Below are 19,678 nucleotides of genomic sequence, written 5' to 3' on the forward strand. Positions count from 1 at the left end.
GGGAGATGTTCTTCTATTATTTCTTTAATAGTAGTCTTCCTTCTGTTTTCTTTTTTCTTCTCTCTTCTCTGTAATATCTGTTTTAACTAATTTTAGATGTCCTGGATTGATTTTTCATTCAAATTTGATTCTTCTCTCAATAATCCATTTCTTCATCTTTTCTGCTCTACATTCTAGGATATTTCCTTGACCTTCACTTCCATCGTTTCTATTAAATTTTTGGCAGCCATTTTTAAAATTCCTAATAATTCTTTTTTGTTATCTACCCTATTTTTTTCATAGCTACCTGTTCTTTTAATAATGAGAATTGAGAAGATACTATAAGAATATTAATTGGAGTTTTCTTTTAACTTGTTTTATCTGTTCCTTAAATGATCCTTTCGATCTGTTTTATTTGCTCCTCTGGTGTTTTTCTCTTAGGTGTAGTTCTTTAGTGTCTGGTGGCCCTTGATTCTTCATAGCTAAGAATTTAGTACTAGGCTATGTTATACTGGTAGTTGCATACATTTTCTCTATATATGTGTAGTTCTGTTCCCTACCTGCTCACACCTGAATTAATGCTGGGGGAGGGGAGATATAGGGCCCCTGGGGGTATCAAAAGGCAGGTAGCCTTGGTCCTTTACCCATAACTAAAATAATGAGGCTTTATTCTGGGGGCTCCACCACCAACAGTAGGACAGGCACATAGTTCTGGATTTCACAGTTTCGGTTTTTGACTTGGAGGTAAAAGCATGGGGATAAGATGTGGTGTGGGAGGGTCGTACTAGAACAAGAGTTCTAGTAGAGTTCTGAAAATATGTCACCAGATTTCTGCCTGTTGCCACTCCAAGCTCAAGTTTAGACTCCCTCTGTGGCTTTGTGGGATGGAAAAAAGAAGACATGTTCTACCTTTTTTGTAGGTTTCTCTCTAATTCTTGTTGAGGCTCTTGTTCTAGTTTATTCCTGAAATTCATTGAACTCTTTGGTCCACTGTTTTTCCTTCTTCCTTTTTTCAATCCTATTATAGACTTAGTGCCCAGTACTTCGATTTTTATTTGTTTGAGTGGAAAGGTTAATGTGTATGTTTAATCCACCATCTTGAACTAGAAGAAGCTTGCTTGTCATTTAAGTCTAGCTCAAATAGCACCTTTCTCTTAAGACTTTTATAAATGATGCAGTTAAAAAACTGTGTTATTACTTCTTTCATGAAACTTATTTTATTGTACCTTTTCTACCTCATTCTACATTGGTGTATTTATCTCTTTTCACTCTCCTCACCTTCTTTCTCCTACTTCAAGTCATACCTCTACACAGTTGAGAGCAGTGATTATGAGTCTGTAAATTATCATCAGTGAACTCTTTTTTCAGTACCTTACAATGATAATTGCAGAGTAAATGCTCAATCAATATTTGTGGACACTTCAAAATATGGGAAAATACCATCAAATTCTTGGCTGGGGACAAAAGTTATGTTATATATTTTCATAATTTGTTTTGTGTTAAAGCAGGTTCAGCTGGAATACAGGACCATTACATAGTGAAATTTAAAAGTCATAAGAATTTGGTTTTAGACAAACTCAGTCACCTGTTGTGTGACTTTGTTGCCTCATCTTTAAGATGGGGATAACAATCCCAGTTCTACTCCAAAGCTGTGAAAATTTAATGAGATAATGTATGAAAAAATACTTTGTAAGCTTGAAAACAATAAACAAAGTGTTGTCAGTATTTTTTGTTTTGTTTTTAACCTAAGACATATCTTGATAGTATAATTCATCACAAACTGGGCTTTTAAATTGCTCTGATATTCTTGTGTCCTGGGTTCTATGTAAATGCAAAGTATACATTTCCCCATTGCAACTGGCTTATAAAATGATTGAGAGTAATATTCATTAAGATTTTGTGAGTCACTATTAAAGAATGGCCACACAGAAATTAAATTAAACTCATAATGTAGTTCCTGCCCTCCTGGAGTATAAAGTTCAGAGAAAATATTTAAGTGTTTTTCTGTTTGACTATTTTTATTAGATTTATATTTTCAATTTAAAAATAAAGGGAGGGCTTCCCTGGTTGCACAGTCGTTGGGAGTCCACTTGCCAATGCAAGGGACATGGGTTCCAGCCCTGGTCTGGGAAGATCCCACATGCCATGGAGCAGCTAAACCTGTGCGCCACAACTACTGAGCCTGTGCTCTAAAGCCTGCAAGCCACAACTACTGAGCCCGTGTGCCACAACTACTGAAGCCCATGCGCCTAGAGCCCGTGCTCCACAACAAGAGAAGCCACTGCAATGGGAAGCCCGTGCACTACAACGAAGAGTAGCCCCCACTCACTGCAACTGGAGAAAACCCACGCACAGCAACAAAGACCCAGTGCAGCCAAGAATGAATAATAAATAAATAAATAAGGGAATAGGAAGAGGAAAGAGGCACTGTCATGTTTAGAAATATGTCTAAAGCCATAATGTCAACATTTTAATCATAAAATTATCAGTAAAAATGCTTGATTTGAGTGCTTAAATAATCAGGAAATAGTTGAATTAATATAAAGTCAGGAAATTAATGTTCCGTGTAGGTATTGAAAGATTTTATTTTTGCTTTGGTGACAGAGTAATGTCATGATCTGTGACTCAGTGCTTGATAAAACCTTTAGCATTCTCTGAAACTATTTTCCTCTTTACCGTTTTTAAAACTTTCTGGAACTTTTTGGGTTCATAGAGTTATAGAATAGAACAAGTATCTAATTCAGAATCAGTCTAGTTCTGACTCTGTCTATTTATTGATTGATTGATTGATTGATTGTACGCGGGCCTCTCACTGTTGTGGCCTCTCCCGTTGCGGAGCACAGGCTCCGGACGCGCAGGCTCAGCGGCCATGGCTCACGGGCCCAGCCGCCCCGCGGCATGTGGGATCTTCCCGGACCGGGGCGCGAACCCGTGTCCCCTGCATCGGCAGGCGGACTCTCAACCACTGCGCCACCAGGGAAGCCCTAATCCACTTTTAATAAATCTACATAACATTTTTTTCTCAGAACTGGTTCATTACCTCGTTCATCTGAACAGTTACTGGGCCACAAAGAGGGTCCACGGGATTCAGTCACATTATTGGATGCTAAAGAATTGCTGAAATTCTTTACCTCAGATGGATTACCAATTGGAGATCTTCAACCTTTACAGATTCAGAAAGGGTAAGTTATAAACTTACAATTTCAACTAATTTTTAAGCAATCATTTAAAAAACACATGGCATCTCATTTCTCCAGTTAATTAATGCTCTGTGACACTTTGACAAATTCTACAAGTTTGAGCCCAGCATTTATCAATTGGCCTTAATCCTCACATTTTACCTTAGCCAAATGTCCTACTGTTTTGTAGTATTGACTGTAAGGGAAACAGGAATAATAAAAGCAACCTCAGCATATTTCTCTTAGAAATCAGCTTCTACTTTGTATACAGATGACAATACTTTTTAAGAAAAAATTGTAATTTGACTTGCAAATATTTTTAAAAATTCTCTTTTCTGTATCACTCTCTAGTTTTGATTTTGCCACTACTTACCGTGACACTGTCAGTTATGTCTAATAGCAAAAAGGACAGCCTTTCAACTGAAGAGATTGGGGAAGTGTAATAAAAATGCTTTCAAAGCTATACCATTACCAAGGAAGAACTCAGTGTCTACGTGAATAATTTACAACTAATTTGACTTCCAAGAAAACTTCCACTAAGTTACTAATTAATTCTGGATATTACTGAAGTTTACTTAATTACAGATAAATTTATGGCATCATACCCTTGTGAGATTTGAATAATTTGTTCACTACCCCAATTTCTTTTTTCTATTCCATTATTCTGAGAACCTTCCAAAGGACCTTAAGAATTATAGAACATTTTGATTACTTTTTCAAAGCTTGTTTTGGCAAATATTGAATTTAAGGGTTAATTTTGGAAAGGATTTATTTGAAAATAGTTAGCTCTCAAAACTAATGTTAGAGCATATTGCCTTCATGTGTGTGTTCACTAAAGAGAGAGAGATGGGGAGCAACTTTGAAAACATGAGGATCTTAATAATTTGGAGTCTTAATGACTTAATGATCTTAATGACATAAAAATAGTGTGATTTTAGAGTAATTTTCTTTTTCTCATAGCTTTGAGAGATTGATAGTCTTTTTTGTGGGAGTCAAGAAAGGGAAGAACTATGTACACATTTTCATCTGTTTAGTTATTGGATTACTGTCCTTCCAAATCATTAAGCGTGAACTGGCAGAGTCAGATGGGTTTGCCAAAACTGATTATGTAGGTTGTACTCTTTTTGACCAGAATGTCTTTCTAGCTGCAATGTCTAGGGGAGATGCTATTAATTCTTTCTGTAGTTTACCAGTGATTTATTTAGGGAAGTTTGCTATAATTCCTTGATGTTAGTAAAGAACTGTGTCATTATCAAATATATCTTCTATTAAAATTAAAGTTGAAGGATGAGCTTTCATGGTAATGAATCAAGGACCTGCAGACTTTTATTAAATGTCTACCCATGCAAGGAACCACCGAAATGCAATACTAAGTTAAACAAAGTACAGGAGTGACTCCTATATATACACCAGAGGAATATTAAACATTGACAAAATACATATGTATTACAGTGTTACCTTTAGAAAGAACAAGGTGTGAGTAAAATTAAACAAAAATAGATAGAGCTGCTTAGAGAGATTAAAATAAGAAATGGAAGACAACATGGCAAAGGAAAGAAGTGAAATGCTAGGTACTTAAATAGTTCTATATTACAAAATTATTCACTTTAATAATTAGTCATCAGAATACTGGGATCATTGCAATTTATTCATGTTATTTATTCAGAACTGTTTAAATGGATGCATTGAATATAAATTCTGGTTTTTGGGATTCATTAACTTGCATATGTCTTACATTTTAATGTAATAATTTCAAGCGCTTATCTTAGTACTCAGAGATAATTTTTAATTTTCGGTGGCATATGGGCAGTTTTCATTACTAAAGCCAAGGGGGGAAAATGTGATAGCCAATTTATTCATGGTACTCTACTATCTACTTGTTTTTATGTATACCATTTCTAAGTCTTCTGAATTCAAGCCCCTGGTATTTCATTCTGCCTCTTAACTGTGTAAAGACCACTTGTATAATTCTCCCATTCCCATCTAACCTGTTCTGAGCTCTAGGAACATGATTCAGTTCATTAGAACAGTACCTCCCAACTCAGGAAGAGGAGAGCACTTATTAGAACAACTAGGAGAGTTTAACCTAATTGCAGCAGGCTTCTTCCTGAGATTTTGATGTACCCCTGCAGGTCTAGGTGTGGAGGGGTAGAACATGAATATTTTATGTAAGCTCACCACATGATTAGTTCCAACATACCTGCTGATTGGAAACTTACTTCAGAAGAAGAACTGAAATCAGCAGTTAGTCTTTTTATCCTCTGATATTTAAAAGGTCACTGATTCTTAAAGTAGGTGTCAAAATGACTTCATTCCCAGGCAAAGAAAAATCTGCATTCCCCATGTGGTTATAGGAGGAAGTAAATACTTCTTTTGTCACTAAAGATTGGAGTTTGACTTTATTCCCCTAGAAAAAAGAATTTAGCTAAATTCATAAACATTTTCCTAAACCAAGAAAAAAATATTCTTCAGGAATAATGCTGTTTCTTGAACTTCCACTAGAAACCATTTTCTATTCTTGATTTAACCATTTCTCAGAATAGTTTTGTGAAGTAGCATGGTAACTTCCGAAACTTGGGACACAGAAAATGTAAGTGACAAAACCCATGGGCTTAATTAACCTCACTTCATTTCCTTCTTTGTCCCATATGAGATCCAGTTATAGAGAAGGAAGTCAGATTTCCTTCTTTAGACAGTTTCTTGAACTTTCTCTTCATCACTAAATAAACTTTAAATACAAATGAAAAACTTTTTGTTTCAGGGAAAAGACTTTTGTCCTGACACCAGAACTCAGTCCTCGGAAACTTCAGGGTTTACCTTTTGAAAAAGCCTCAGTATGTCATTATCATGGAATTGAGTGAGTTTTTAACTTTCACTTTACTCTTCTGTGTGTTGTTGATGTAGCTTATCTTAGGTGAGTGTGAAGAGTGACTAATAAAATGATATAAATTGGGACAGAGAAGCAAAGAGAAAGTATGTCAGAAAAACCTCAAAAAACTAAGCAGTACATACACAAATAATTTGTCTTCTGTTGGAAAAAAGTTATTTGATGATTAATCAGTTTTACATTTAAACATCCTATTATTAGTTACTAGATATTTTAGTCAAAATTATTTTAGTCCCTACATTGTAAATGTGTATTTATACTACTGGTCACATTAATATTCCCTGGTCATTGTAATTGCTCAGAAACTGTTAGATAAAATGCATTCTCATTTGCAACATGTTAATTATGTGTACATTTTTATGGAATTCTAATTGACCAGATGAATGAAATTTCCAAGGATTCTTTTGCTTAGAGGTATTAGGAGTTCCGGAGGTCATGTGCACATCTACCATTTTCACCAGGACAAGAAATGGAATGATAGAGATAATGTATTTTAGGTTAAATTTTCAAGACCTTAGTGACAACAGGTCATTCTAGGAATGTTTAGGTTTCTTGTTATGCTTAAATAAGATTTATTTTATTTAAAGAATATGTAAAGTTATGTCAAATTTGATACTAGAAGCAAAAATTTTTGGTTATTTTTGAGCATCAAAATTAAACTCTCCGTTAAAGTCAGGGGCAAGAAAAAGATACCTGCTCTGACCAATTTTTTCTTTTTAATCATTTTTCTATATGTTCTAGCCAATCAGTTAAAATAAGGAAAACTAAAGAGTTTAAAAGAGTTACATGTAGTAAAACGGATACCAGAAGGTTTTTTTGTATTTGCTTTTTATTTTGCAGAGAAGAGACCTGAAAGACTTACAAGTAGTAGAATTTGGTAAGGTAGCCAGTTATAAAATACATATAAAAGACACAAGTTTTCCTTTAAACTAGCCATGTCCAGTTTTTAACAGGATGAAAATGATCCCATTCAAAATAGATAAAATCATAAATATCAGAAGTATTCTTGTAAGAAATGTAGCATGGGAAAATTTACAAATAATATGTATTAGGGGACATAAAAGCAATGTTGATTACTTAGGGGAAACATGCCTTGTTTCTCTATGGGAAGATCCTGTGTTATAAAGGTGTTAATTCTCCTGACATCAATGCAAACATTTAATACAGTTCTTGTCAATTTTGAACCTTTTGATGAAATAATTCTATAATTTATCTGGTAAGAAGTCTCCTCTCGTTTAAAGAATGAGATAAATTGTATCATATTACTAGAAAATTTTATTATAAAGCTATTGTAATTACAGTGTGGGGCTGGACCTAAGTAGAAATTCCAAGGAAAAAGCAAGAATACATGATAATTTGATCTGATAGAAAAAGAATTTCAAATCAGAGGGCAAAAGAAAAATGTTCCGTAGATAGTAGTGAGAATGTTGATTAAGTATTCAAATAAAAATAAATCTGTTTGAAATGATTCTTTGTTCACGCCGAATATCAAAATAAATCGCAGATGTATTAAGAATTAAAAGTGGGAAAACTGTGAAAGTAAAGAACTAGCATAAAATGTAGGGGAAAATCTGTTCTAGCAGAGGAAGAAATCAAAAAAGAGTGATAGATTTGTCCTAATTTTTAAAACAGTAATGTCAGTTATCAACAGAAACAAGATTAAAAGTGTGGATTAAACTGAGGAAAATATTTTTTGACATAAATGAGAAGGTAAATTTTCTTCGTAATGCTTACAAATCAATAAGAAAATGAGATAAAGGCCCCTATGGAAGAGTTTGCAACATCTTAAACCATTTGTTTTTGAAACAGGAAATAAATATGGCCAATACACGTGAAGAGTTGTTTTCTTCACCAGTCAGCTTTTTAAATTTACATTAAGAATGTAAATTGAAACAACAGTGAGAATCCTTTTCACCCATAAAATCATGGTGGAGGTAAAGGGACATGAATAAGCCAGCTTGGAATATAAATTGTTACAACCTGTCTGGGGGGCTGCTTGGTAATCTACCAAAAGCCATGAAATTGTTTATAATATCAGATAGATTAACTTCACTTAATGATAAAATTAGCGTTTACATGGAAAGTTATTAGGCAAGGGTATTTTTCACAGTGTTATTTAAAATAAGAAACATTGGAAATAATGTCTAACTGTAGGAGGTTGGTTAAATAAATTATAGTGCATCCATAAAATAAAATACTGTGCAGCCACCAGAATGGTTAAAATAAAAGACCGATGAGTGTTGACAAGCGTATGGAACAATCAGAATCCTGGAACATTTTTGGTGGAAGTATAACGTGATTTATCTACTTCAGAAAAGGATCTGGCAGGTTCTTATAAAACTGAACATACTCAGACTCCCTGGCTCAGCATTTCTAATAGTCATTTTCCTAAGAGAAATGAAAACCTAACACCACGAAAAGACTGGTAAAAGAACCCACAGAGCAGTTTTATTCATAATACCCACAACCTGGAAATAGCCTTAGGTGTACATCAATGGGAGAATAGATAAATTAACTGGTATTAAAGCAGCACTACTCAGTAATAACAAGGAACAATGTATGTATACATGCAACAACATTGAACTTCTGTCTGTCTGAGTATGAAAAAAACAGTTGAAATAAGAATTTAAGGACTTTAAATAGTGAAAGTTGCCTGCCCTTATAAGCAAATAAACAAATTTGTGACTCCATTTTCCTTGCTGTAAATTTAATCTGGGGCCATTGAGATCAAACTAAGAAAGTTGCAGGAGGTGAGCACAGTGAGTCCAGAAACATGCTTTTTTTCAGGATTTGGGTTTATAGTGTGAGGGCCTATTCACATTACATGTAGATTAAGTTTCTACTCGAAGCAAAGTTCAAGTGAAATTTCAAAGTAAATATGACACTGCAAAGAAAGTTCTCTCTTCTTACATTGCCGTGAGCCTTTGGAATCCTTGAGCTTTTCCTCTACTCAAACATAAGAAATATTTGGAAGAAATATATAAACTGCTCAAGTACAGATCAATGTTTACTTAAGCCAAAATGAAATCTATCCACAGTTGACTTGTTTTTCACTTCTCTCTCCTATCCTGGAGTGTAAGATACCATTGATTGTAAGATGCACCATTTTCTTTAACAACAAATTGAATTCCACTGTCAAACTGAGAGTCAGTTGGCCACACCAGCCTCCTGTTGCTCTGAACTTTCTTTTATGTATTCCAAGAGATTTGGCAGTTTTTCTGGCTTTCATCGGCATTGCTTGGTGTGTGCTAGGCAGTATCTTGCCTATTTTGTAGTTATAGGACAATGATAGCTTCATCTTCTGATAGGTATTTTTCTTTCTTTGGACACATAAAGCATTTGGTTATTGTTTTGCAAGAAAATGTGGAAGTTTACTCATTCATCCAACAGTGAATATTTTTCTTCACTATTATCACATACGCACCCTGCTACTCTGTTTCTGTTCCTTTCTTATTTACAAAGTCACTTTTTGTTTTGATGCCAAATCATAGTAAAATCACTTTGAAGACATTTTAAATGACAATTGAAGTCAATATGCACAGTGCACATAATTCAGTTGGAGGCATGACATTATGAACAGCTGTGATTAAGAGATGTTAAAACTGGAAGGAAAAAATCTGCATCTTAGAATCAAAATCTTAGAGTAGAAAAAAGTATGCATGTGGAGTCAAACTATGCATTATTTTTCTCTGAAAAATTTCCTGTAAGCCAATCAGGAATTACATTTCCTCTCTCCTAGAACTTTTCCTTAACATTCATGGTTCTTAGTGGTTTTCTAGATTCTGTCAATCGCCCAGGATAGAAATAGGACTCATCAGTAATCCTTAGGGTTGGGGCTGATTTTTAATGAAATGTGTTTTATTAAACAACAGACTAGAGAAAGAATGTTAGAGAATTGAGAGACCTAGGTTCTAGTCGCTCTTCTGCCACCAGTTAACAGTATAACTTAGGAGCTCATTTTTCCCACCTGTTAAATTAAACTGTTGGTTTATATCAGAGATTTTTCAGTCCTAGCTGCACTTTAGAATCACCTAGGTAGCTTTCTAAAAAAATGTCCAAGACTGATTCCAACCCCAGACCAATTAAATCAGAAACTCTGGGCATCAGTATTTCGTAAAAACTCTTCAGATGATTCTAATGTTCAGCCGTGGGTTGACCCCTAAGTAAGATGACCCTTACACTTTACGTGAGAGATAGCATACGAAATTGGTTAAAGTCAGACTCTGAAGTCACCAACCTGGGTCTGAATCCTGGCTGAGCTACATATCATCAGCATAGCATAAGATTTGCTGTGGTAGAAAATGAAACCACTGATGATGATGATGGTGATGATAAGAGCAGCAGCATACATTTACTGACAGCTTTGCTTGCATGGTCCAGGCACTGTTTCTGAGTGCGTACGTGTACCCATTCATGATCCTCACCATAGCTCTTTGAGATAACTGCTACGAATCTCATCTTGCAGAAGAGGCAGCAGTAGCATAGATAAAATTAAGTAGTTTGGCCATGTTCACACAGTGGTAGAGCTGGATTTAAATCCAGGGAGTCTGGCTCTCTAGTCTGTACTCTTAGAAATCAAATATGTGTCACAAGAGAAAGAGAAAACCTCCGTCAGGCAATCAGGTTGGGGTAATGATACACTCCTTGAGTGTTGAACTAAAAGCTTATAGACCCAAAGTTCTGACTCTAAGGAACTTCTTAGAATTTTACAAGTAAAGAGGACAGATAACAGAAAAAGGTTTTAATGTTTAAAGTCCTGTCATTGTATATGTGAAACTGTTTCCTTGATGTAGAAGGGGAGAATGTGAAGGGTATTCCAAGGTCACACATCTCATTGGTGATTTTCTTGATGCGCTTATTTGTTGTACTTAACAACATGGGATTTCTTTGTTTTTTTAAGCCTTATCGAAGCATTTATTTATTTATTATTTTAATTTATTTTTTGGCTGCGTTAGGTCTTAGTTGTGGCACGCGGGATCTCCATTGAGGCACGCGGGATCTTCCCTTGCAGCTCAGGCTCTTTGTTGCGGCGCACGGCCTTCTCCCTAGTTGCTGCGTGCAGGCTCTAGGGTGCGTGGGCTCTGTAGTTTGCGACACGCGGGCTCTCTAGTTGAGGTGCGAGCTCAATAGTTGTGGCTCGCGGGCTTAGTTGCCCTGCAGCACGTGGGATCTTAGTTCCCTTACCAGGGATAGAACCTGCATCCCCTGCATTGTAAGGCGGATTCTTTACTACTGGACCACCAGGGAAGTTCCTAAGATGGGATTTCTTTAAGTCCAGAAGCATTCACTGAGCAAACATCTCATTGATGTTAAATCACTGAGCAAACATCTCATTGATGTTAAATCAGATTTAGCTAGAAACCAAATGCACACACAGCTGAAGTGTTTGAAGGAAAATTTGTCAATCAGTCAGTAAGGTGGAAATGAGTTTCAAAGGGAAATTTCAAAATGTTCTGAGCTGTGTTTGGTGAGCCAGTTTAGAATGCCTTTATACCCTGTTAATCTTTGTGTTGAAAATAAACTTGTTCTTTCTAACAGAAGTTAGCATTTCATGTCATTACATATCAGCCATGCTGAAGTATCAGAGGTTGGTAGAGATTTAAAAAGTATCAAAACAGCAACTGTATTATTTTGAAAATAAGCCAGAGGATTAACTTAATCTGTTGCCCAGAAACAGTCAAAGAGGAATCAGATTGTACTTCAAATTTTTTTAATCTTTTGCCATGTTGTGTAGCAGGCTGGAAAAAACTGAACTTGTGAGGGAAGTTGGCCGTTCACTCAACCTTCCAACAATTATTAGGAAGTTTAGTAAGAACTTTTTAAGCACATGTTTTGCTTTTCCCTAATTGGCAGGGAAAAGCCCATGGCTGCCTTGGAGTCTTTGATTTTAAAGATCTTTCTCTTGTTTAGATATTGCTTGGATGACCGAAAAGCATTAGAAAGAGATGGGGGATTTTCAGAACTTCAGTCTCGTCTTATTCGTTATGAAACTCAAACTACATGCACCAGAGAAAGTTTTCCAGTACCTACCGTACTGAGCCCTCTTCCGTCTCCAGCAGTTTTGTCAGAGCCCGGAAGTATCCCTGATGGAGAAGTTTTACAAAGTGAACTCCGGACTGAAGTCTCCCGAGGAAAAAGGAGATCAAAAGATCTGAACTGCCTTTATCCCCCCAAAAGGTGGTATATTAAGTACATAAAGATAGTATCTTGACAGAAAGTATTTTAGGCCGAGGGTAATTGAATTAATCTTTCAGATTTTTAAGCTGCTTTCTGTGCAGATTTTAATGTAATTCATTCATACAGGAATTGTGTTTGTATTGTGAGCAGTTGATGATTATGCTTATAAGTTATACAAGGAAATGACTTGGAAAAAACACATTGTTTCTTGCTTTATAATATACAGCCCATCAGCACGATGGGTTGTAAAGCTTTTAAGCCATGGAACACTGGCGATCTTATCCAATAGATTAAGCAGCTGAGCTGCTCTGTTGAAGGGGATGTTTAGGGATGCAGTTTTTCTGTTAGCTCTCTTCTCACTGTTTCCTACCTACACTGGCCCCTTAAACAAGGGGTTTCATGAGGTACCATTTTTGGTTGAACCTGGGCTATGGCAGTGAAAGCGAGGAGTCCTAACCACTGGACCACCAGGAAATTCCCATGAGGTACCGTTTTAAAACAACTTGTTTCATATAAAATATAGCTTTAAAGCCTACATAATAATATATGAAAAATGAGATCTTTCTAGCTAATTTATTTGCTAGCTAAATAAAATATCCAAATACCTGAACAGAAATTAGAAGCTTATGAGATAAACACTCTAATTTCTATTGAATTTATATATCTTTAGAACCTTTGTCAAATTTAGGTCTTTGGCACCTAAAACAAACCTTAAATTCTTATTATATGTAAATCTTTCAAAAAGTATCAAATATCTTAAAGTGAAACTTTCAAATCTTCTTTTAAACAGTGAAAATTATTAGAATCCTTTTTCCCTGATGGGGAATAACTAAATTATTTTCATGAGGACTTTACAAGTTCATGGTAATATTTACATGCGATAAAGCTAAAAAGCAAATCCATTGACATTTAGGATACTGTATTTTGTAATAATATTTTTTATTTCTGACTGTGACTGATAGATATGTGTTCCAGACAAGAAAGTACACTGTGGCCTCTAGGTTAACAGAATTGAAAAATATGAGACCCTATCTTGTAACAGGAAATTTAAACATTCTAGAAAGGTTGAAACAAGAGCTACTTTTATAGTTTTATTTCTGTTTGTTTTAACACTGTTATTTATTTTGCTCAGGTAGTTGCATAGCTACAACAAGCATGATTATTATGGTTTCTTCATCAAAATTATCTTAATAGAAAAGTATAAGTACTTGGCAGATGAGTACTGGATCTATAAATAGCATTGCCTGGAGTGCCATCCCTGATTTCTGTGAGAAATTGTAAATTAACGGGGAGGGTGACAGTAATGTTGCTAGTTTTTCCTATTAGCTTTTAATACTAGCTGAAATCCTAGAATGTTATTCATTGCCTTCTGTGTTCTAGTCACTCATTTGAAGAACTAAGGGAGCAACTGTATAATATGATGTTGACTACTTATTTAAGGCAGTAGTAGCAAGAAATTGTGTTTGCTTTTCTTGGGTTTATATGTCAATGGTTATGGTTGTAACATTTAAGACAGAAAATGGACTTCATTGTTGATTCACTTCATCTGCATTATATTTTCCCCCCCCCCCATTAGACTTGTGAAATCTGAAAGTTCAGATTCTCTTCTTTCTCAGAGAAGTGGCATTACTAATCATCATCATCATGCAGTGACATCCAGAAAGCCACGGGCAGAGAGATCATTACCTGTGACTTGTCCATCTCTTCCAGTTCTTAGCAGTGAAACTCCCAAAGTCACTACAAATGCCAGTTCAGGTCAAAAAAGTGTGCCTGAATCAAAAACATCGAGGCCCAGTAAGGAATCAAGATCACAGAAACACACAAGGGTAAAGATTTACTTCCTGACTCTCTTAGTTCTGCACGGGAAGAAATTTCTTCATTTGATTCGTTTTAAACGTTTGTCTAAAAATTTTATGAATGAAATGAAATGGTATCTTTAATTTACTTTAAAATAATTCAGGGGAGTTCCCTGGTGGCCTAGTGGTTAGGATTCTGGGCTTTCACTGCCTTGCCCGGATTCAATCCCTGGTCCAGGAACTGAGATCCTGCAAGCTGTGTGGTATGGCCAAAAAAATGGAGGAAAAAAAAAATTCAGTGCAAGAAGGATAATGGAAAAGTGAGTGGGGGCGTATAAGTGAAACAGAAAGAGCCACAAATTGATCCTTCTTGAAACTGGTAGTAGATACATCGAGATGAGGATTTGTTACAAATATTCTCTTTACAGTGTTTGACATTTTCCATAATAAAAAATAAGTACACACCTGTATATCCCTGCTGTGTGTACCTTTTACACTCAGATTTTGATTCAGAACTCAGGATATGAATTCCTCTCTTCAGATACTCTGGTCCTTTCTTCCTGACAGATAGCCTGCGACACGTGTGATCGTGTCACTGTTTCAGATCTCCTTTCTTCTAGATGCTTTTGTCTTAATGAGCTTATCTATCTTTAGCATAGCTACATGGTTCTGTGATTCACAGAACTTAACTCTAAAGCTGAAATAATATGTTTGTACCTTTTCCAAGACATATTTGTTGTATACTATGTTCTGTTCAAGATATTGAAAGAAGTAGTTACTGAAACCCTGAAGAAACACAGGATTACTGAGGCTCACGAATGTTTCACGGCTTGCAGCCAACGTCTCTTTGAGATCTCGAAGTTCTATCTAAAGGTACAGTGTCTTCTCTACTGATGGCAAAATCGAGGTCAAGTTCTAATGTTCCTATTTGACACGAGATAATATTGACTGAGTATTTTTTACACTGATAGCTTATTGCCAATTTTTTTTTAATGGAGGTAGAAAAATTGGAGTCAAAAAGTTTATATTTGATTTATTTGATTTTAGTTCTCAGATGTAGAAAACTACACTTTAACTGGTATCCTCAGTGTTTCCCTAACAAGCCTTTGACTTAAGTTGATAATAAGCTTCCACTTACTTTATTCAACTTATTCAAGTAATTTTAGTATATAGTGAAACTACTGGAGGGAGTATCGAAGCACCCAGCTTCTAATTTTGGATCCATTATCTGCTTGTTGTAAGACATTGGACAGATCGGCCATTCAGATGACAATTTTGTAAAACTTAGATGGTGTTAGATTAGTTCCAGTTTTCAGAGTTTCTGACTTGAATCACAATTTTATATGGGTTCCTGATTAAAACTGCAGATGGACCGCATGCATTCGATTCCCTTCCCTTCTAAAATCTCTCAAGAAACACAGTATTGAAAGTACAAAAACTAAGAAGAGAGGAAAGGAGAAATGTAGAAATGTTTTCATACATTGTTGAACCAAAAAAAACACATGGAAGCGTGGTATAACAGAGTAGAAGAAGTGACAGCCTAAATGTCTGCCTGGGGACACCTGTGAGAGGCAAGCCAGTTCAACAGACACGGTCTCTGACCTGCTCAGGTCTTGGAGACACCAAGTATCATGGAAAGCAGGGGCAAGGTGCCAGGTGAAAAAAAAGAGGAGTTAAATAGAGATCTACAGAGTGAACTGGGGAGCCTTCAGTTTGCTCTGCACGCTTTTCTCCCGCAATGTTAACTACAGATAAGTATATTATACATAGTTTTATCCTCACCACCCCCCACCCCACCCCTGCGACAATGCAGGAAATAGTCTCTGGAGAAAAAAGAATTGGAGGCCACGGTAAAAAGTCCAACTGGCCCCTTATTCCCCTACCTTGTAAAGATACCAATGAACAATCTCTGTATAGACAGAGCTTCCAGTAAGATTTTTACTATCTCATTTTAAAATATGACTGGACAGCCAAGAGTTAGCATACTTTTTAGAAAAGCTTCTAATACAGCAGATGCCAAAACATGAAGGAACAAAGGGAACTATGAAGGAGCAGAAAGCTGAAGAAAACTTCATAAAAAACTATATTGTCTCAGAGAGAAGATAGTTGGGTGCACAAAACCGGAATGGGATGCTGTTTCCAAAAACTATAGAACATGAAAGCTCCTTAAAATTAGAAATATGATAAAATCAGTACAATAGAAAGGCTGAACAGTTGAGATTAAGAAATTTACCAGAAATTAGTATTAATGACAAAATTAAGGATAAAAACATTAAACACAGGATAAGAAAATGGGGGAATTAATCCAAAAGATCCAATATGCTAATAATAGGAGTTTCAAAAATAGAGACTAGAGGAGAGAAAACTCAAAAATATAACAGAAAGTTTTCTAGACCTGAAGGACGCACTCCTCCTGCTGGAAAGGGCACACAGCTTGTCCAGCCTAGTGGATGACAGTTCTACAAGCCACATCACTGTGGAATGTCACATCTCCTGGGACAGAGAGAATATTTCCTAAAAGCTTCCCAGGAGAGAAAGTAGTTTACATACAAAGAATCAATAAGAGTGGCATTGGATTTTTCTGTGTGCCAGAAGAAGGTAGAAGAGTGTCTTCAAATTCTGAAGGAAAGTGATTTACCTAGTATTTTATACCTGGTCTAGAAGTCAGTCAGGTATGAAAATTCAGTACAGATACTTTCAGTCATGGAAGGTCTGAAAAATTCTGTCATTTTTTTACCCTTTTGACAAATCTGTGAGAAGATGAAATTCAATAGAACAAGGGACTGAATCAAGAAATAAAAACTAACCTAGACTGGGGAAGATAAGTCCCAATGGGACCAGGCTGAGGGAGCAATTGGACCAAATTGGAGCAGGCTATGGGAGGAGGATCTCCAGTTTAAAAAAATACAATTAAGAAAACAGAAGCAAAAACGAAAAGCTGAAGTGAGAGATTATCCAGGATCCCTGAGTGTTTGAAGAACTTTGCTGTACATTTAATCAGTCTTTCACAGCATTGTGGGGTGGGGGTAGGATTATACATGTGGAAAACTAAGCAAACGTAGTTTAACTACAGGATAAACAAAACAGATGAAAGAGAAATTATAACCGTTATACATTACTTAGCTCAGGATTGAACTATATTTGCTTAGGTATAAAATGCAAACATTGACTATTTACTAATCAAAAATTTGTGGTGCAGCTGTTACTGAGAGGAAGAGAAGGGAGGTGGGAGGATTCAGAGACCTGAATCTGGGATAACAGCAATCACTGTCTAGAACTGTTAAATCACGAAATAAAGTATAAGCTTATTATTTAGTAACATGAAGGTATAAATAAGAGAAAGAGCTTAAAGAATTCAAAGTGACTACTTCAATGGAACATAGCTTGGAAGTGCAGCGGAGGATTACTTTTTTTTTTAAATACAATTGGGTTTTAAAATTTTTATAATATAATTTGATATAGTCATTACCTTTTTACAAGTCAGAGATTTCAGTTTTATTTCCTATGTCATTCCCTCTTTGTGGTGGAATGAAATAGCCAAAAAGAAGAGAGAGAAAAAAAGTTATTTTATCTGAAAAATAAATATGAACTGTATATTCATTTCCTGAGTAATGAAGTTAATGTGGCTACTCATAGTTGAGGATGGGGCTTAGGTTTGGTCAGTGCCATTGAGTATTTGAGATTAGAGTGGCATGGATTTATGTATATATGGATGTATTTTGGTTAGAGTACTTTGACAGGAACTAAATTATAATCTGTTACTTTGATTTTTTTGTAGTATCTCCCTCGTCATGTTGATACTTACAGAATTAGGATCATCTCAAGTTTTTAATAATGACTTGTTCTCTGTAATTTAATGTGCAGATTTAAGCTGCTGTATTTTATTATGTTTAGGATCTTAAAACTTCAAGGGGTCTATTTGAAGAAATGAAGAAAACAGCAAGCAACAATGTTGTACAGGTAAATAAATTATTCCCAAGAAACGACATTCAATTAAATTGCTATTTTATTGCAGGTTAGTACCTATGATGCTGTAATATATGCAGTAAGAATTAGTGAGTGGTCTTTTCAACTTTGTCCCTATGACCACTCTTTAAAATAGTTAATAATAGACTTATGCAAGCAGAATCTTTAGTAGTATTTAAGAGATTTCTCTGTTAACAAAAGAGCTTCTAAACTGATGTTAAGAAAGAAACAGAAAAAAAAAAATCCAAAGAGCTGGAAAAATTAATCCATTTCTATTAGCTATTTTCAGTTTAGTTAATTTCTTCTTAGTGATGCTTTGAAAGTACATTTTTCAAATAAAGGTGAGAAAATAGAGTCCAGTGAGAAAACTGCTTGTCCAGTGAGAACATCTTGTCCAGCGAGAACACTACTGTATTCCGCAGCGGAAGTTCAGCAAAAAGTGTTCTTGAGCAAGAAAATAAAATGTGGGGGTTTTTTTCCATTTAAAAATTCATGATCTAACATATAATATGTATACACATATGCAAAGAAACACATACAATTTATTTTTATTTATTTTTTTAACATCTTTATTGGGGTATAATTGCTTTACAATGGTGTGTTAGTTTCTGCTTTATAACAAAGTGAATCAGTTATACATATACATGTGTTCCCATATCTCTTCCCTCTTGCGTCTCCCTCCTTCCCACCCTCCCTAACACATACAATTTAAAAACATAATTTTAAAAGAGAATATCCTTGGGATCACTCACTGTGCAACCTGGGAAATAAAATATTGTGGGGACCTTGGAAACCCCCAAAGAATCCCTTCCCCACCATATCCCACTGCATCACCTCTGGAGGTAACCGCTCTACTGATTTTTGTGTGTGTGTGATAATCATTTCCTTAGGTTTTTTTTTTAATAGAAGTATAGTTGATGTATAATATTATGTAAGTTACAGGTGTACAATATAGTGATTCACAATTTTTAAAGGTTATACTCCATTTTTAATTACTATAAAATCTTGGCTCTATTCCCTGTGTTGTACAATATACCCTTGTAGCTTATTTTATACATAATAGTTTGTACTTCTTAATCTCATACTCCTATATTGCCCCTTCCCCTTTCCCTGTCCCCACTGGTAACTGCTAGTAAAATGTATTTTCAAGATAATATATATTTTAAGATTTTGACAGGTTATTTTTTGCTTTAAATTTTCTACCATACTCTTTTGAAATTTTAACAATATCTTTTTCTATCACTTGTGTTTCCAATAGAAATGTACCATAATCATATTTTTTTCTCTCCCTAGGTGATTGAATGGGTATTAGAAAAGACAAGCAAGAAATAGCACAAAATCATTCTCTTTGGATAATTATAAATTGGACAGAGCTATTATTTACTTTTTCCTTCCATAGTTTGAAAATTACAAACGAATTTCAAACTTTATTCAAAGAATAGATGTTACATCTCTAAAGAATTTCATAAATATCCTATATTTATATAGTTTTGAGGTTGCTCAGTTAATGTATTTATAATTGTATACTTATTTTATAGTTTTACTATATTTTAATTTTTTAATATTTTTATATATGTTTACAAATTTTACTCTTGGTTATTTAATTATTCCAATAAATAGAAAAAGATATTTCTTTACTTCTTGGTAAATGTCTTTGTTGTTAGGCCTATTTAAATTAATAAGTCTTAAGTAAG

The 19,678-nt window shown here is 35.1% G+C and overlaps 1 protein-coding gene across 2 annotated transcripts in view; it reads left to right on the forward strand.

The window, feature by feature from the left end:
- MTBP (MDM2 binding protein) overlaps positions 1-19,473 on the forward strand; it is a 71,886-nt gene extending 52,413 nt beyond the window's left edge. For both annotated transcript variants that reach the window (XM_030875691.2, XM_030875692.2), the window contains exons 16-22: positions 3,006-3,161; positions 5,920-6,015; positions 11,956-12,222; positions 13,799-14,048; positions 14,778-14,891; positions 17,913-17,978; positions 19,278-19,473. In XM_030875691.2, the coding sequence (XP_030731551.1) occupies positions 3,006-3,161; positions 5,920-6,015; positions 11,956-12,222; positions 13,799-14,048; positions 14,778-14,891; positions 17,913-17,978; positions 19,278-19,316 (988 nt within the window). In that variant the 3' untranslated portion in view covers positions 19,317-19,473. The remainder of the gene's footprint in view (positions 1-3,005; positions 3,162-5,919; positions 6,016-11,955; positions 12,223-13,798; positions 14,049-14,777; positions 14,892-17,912; positions 17,979-19,277) is intronic.
- The last annotated feature ends 205 nt before the right edge of the window (positions 19,474-19,678 follow it).

The sequence above is a fragment of the Globicephala melas genome, chromosome 17, assembly GCF_963455315.2.
Source record: "Globicephala melas chromosome 17, mGloMel1.2, whole genome shotgun sequence".
Taxonomy (NCBI): domain Eukaryota; kingdom Metazoa; phylum Chordata; class Mammalia; order Artiodactyla; family Delphinidae; genus Globicephala; species Globicephala melas.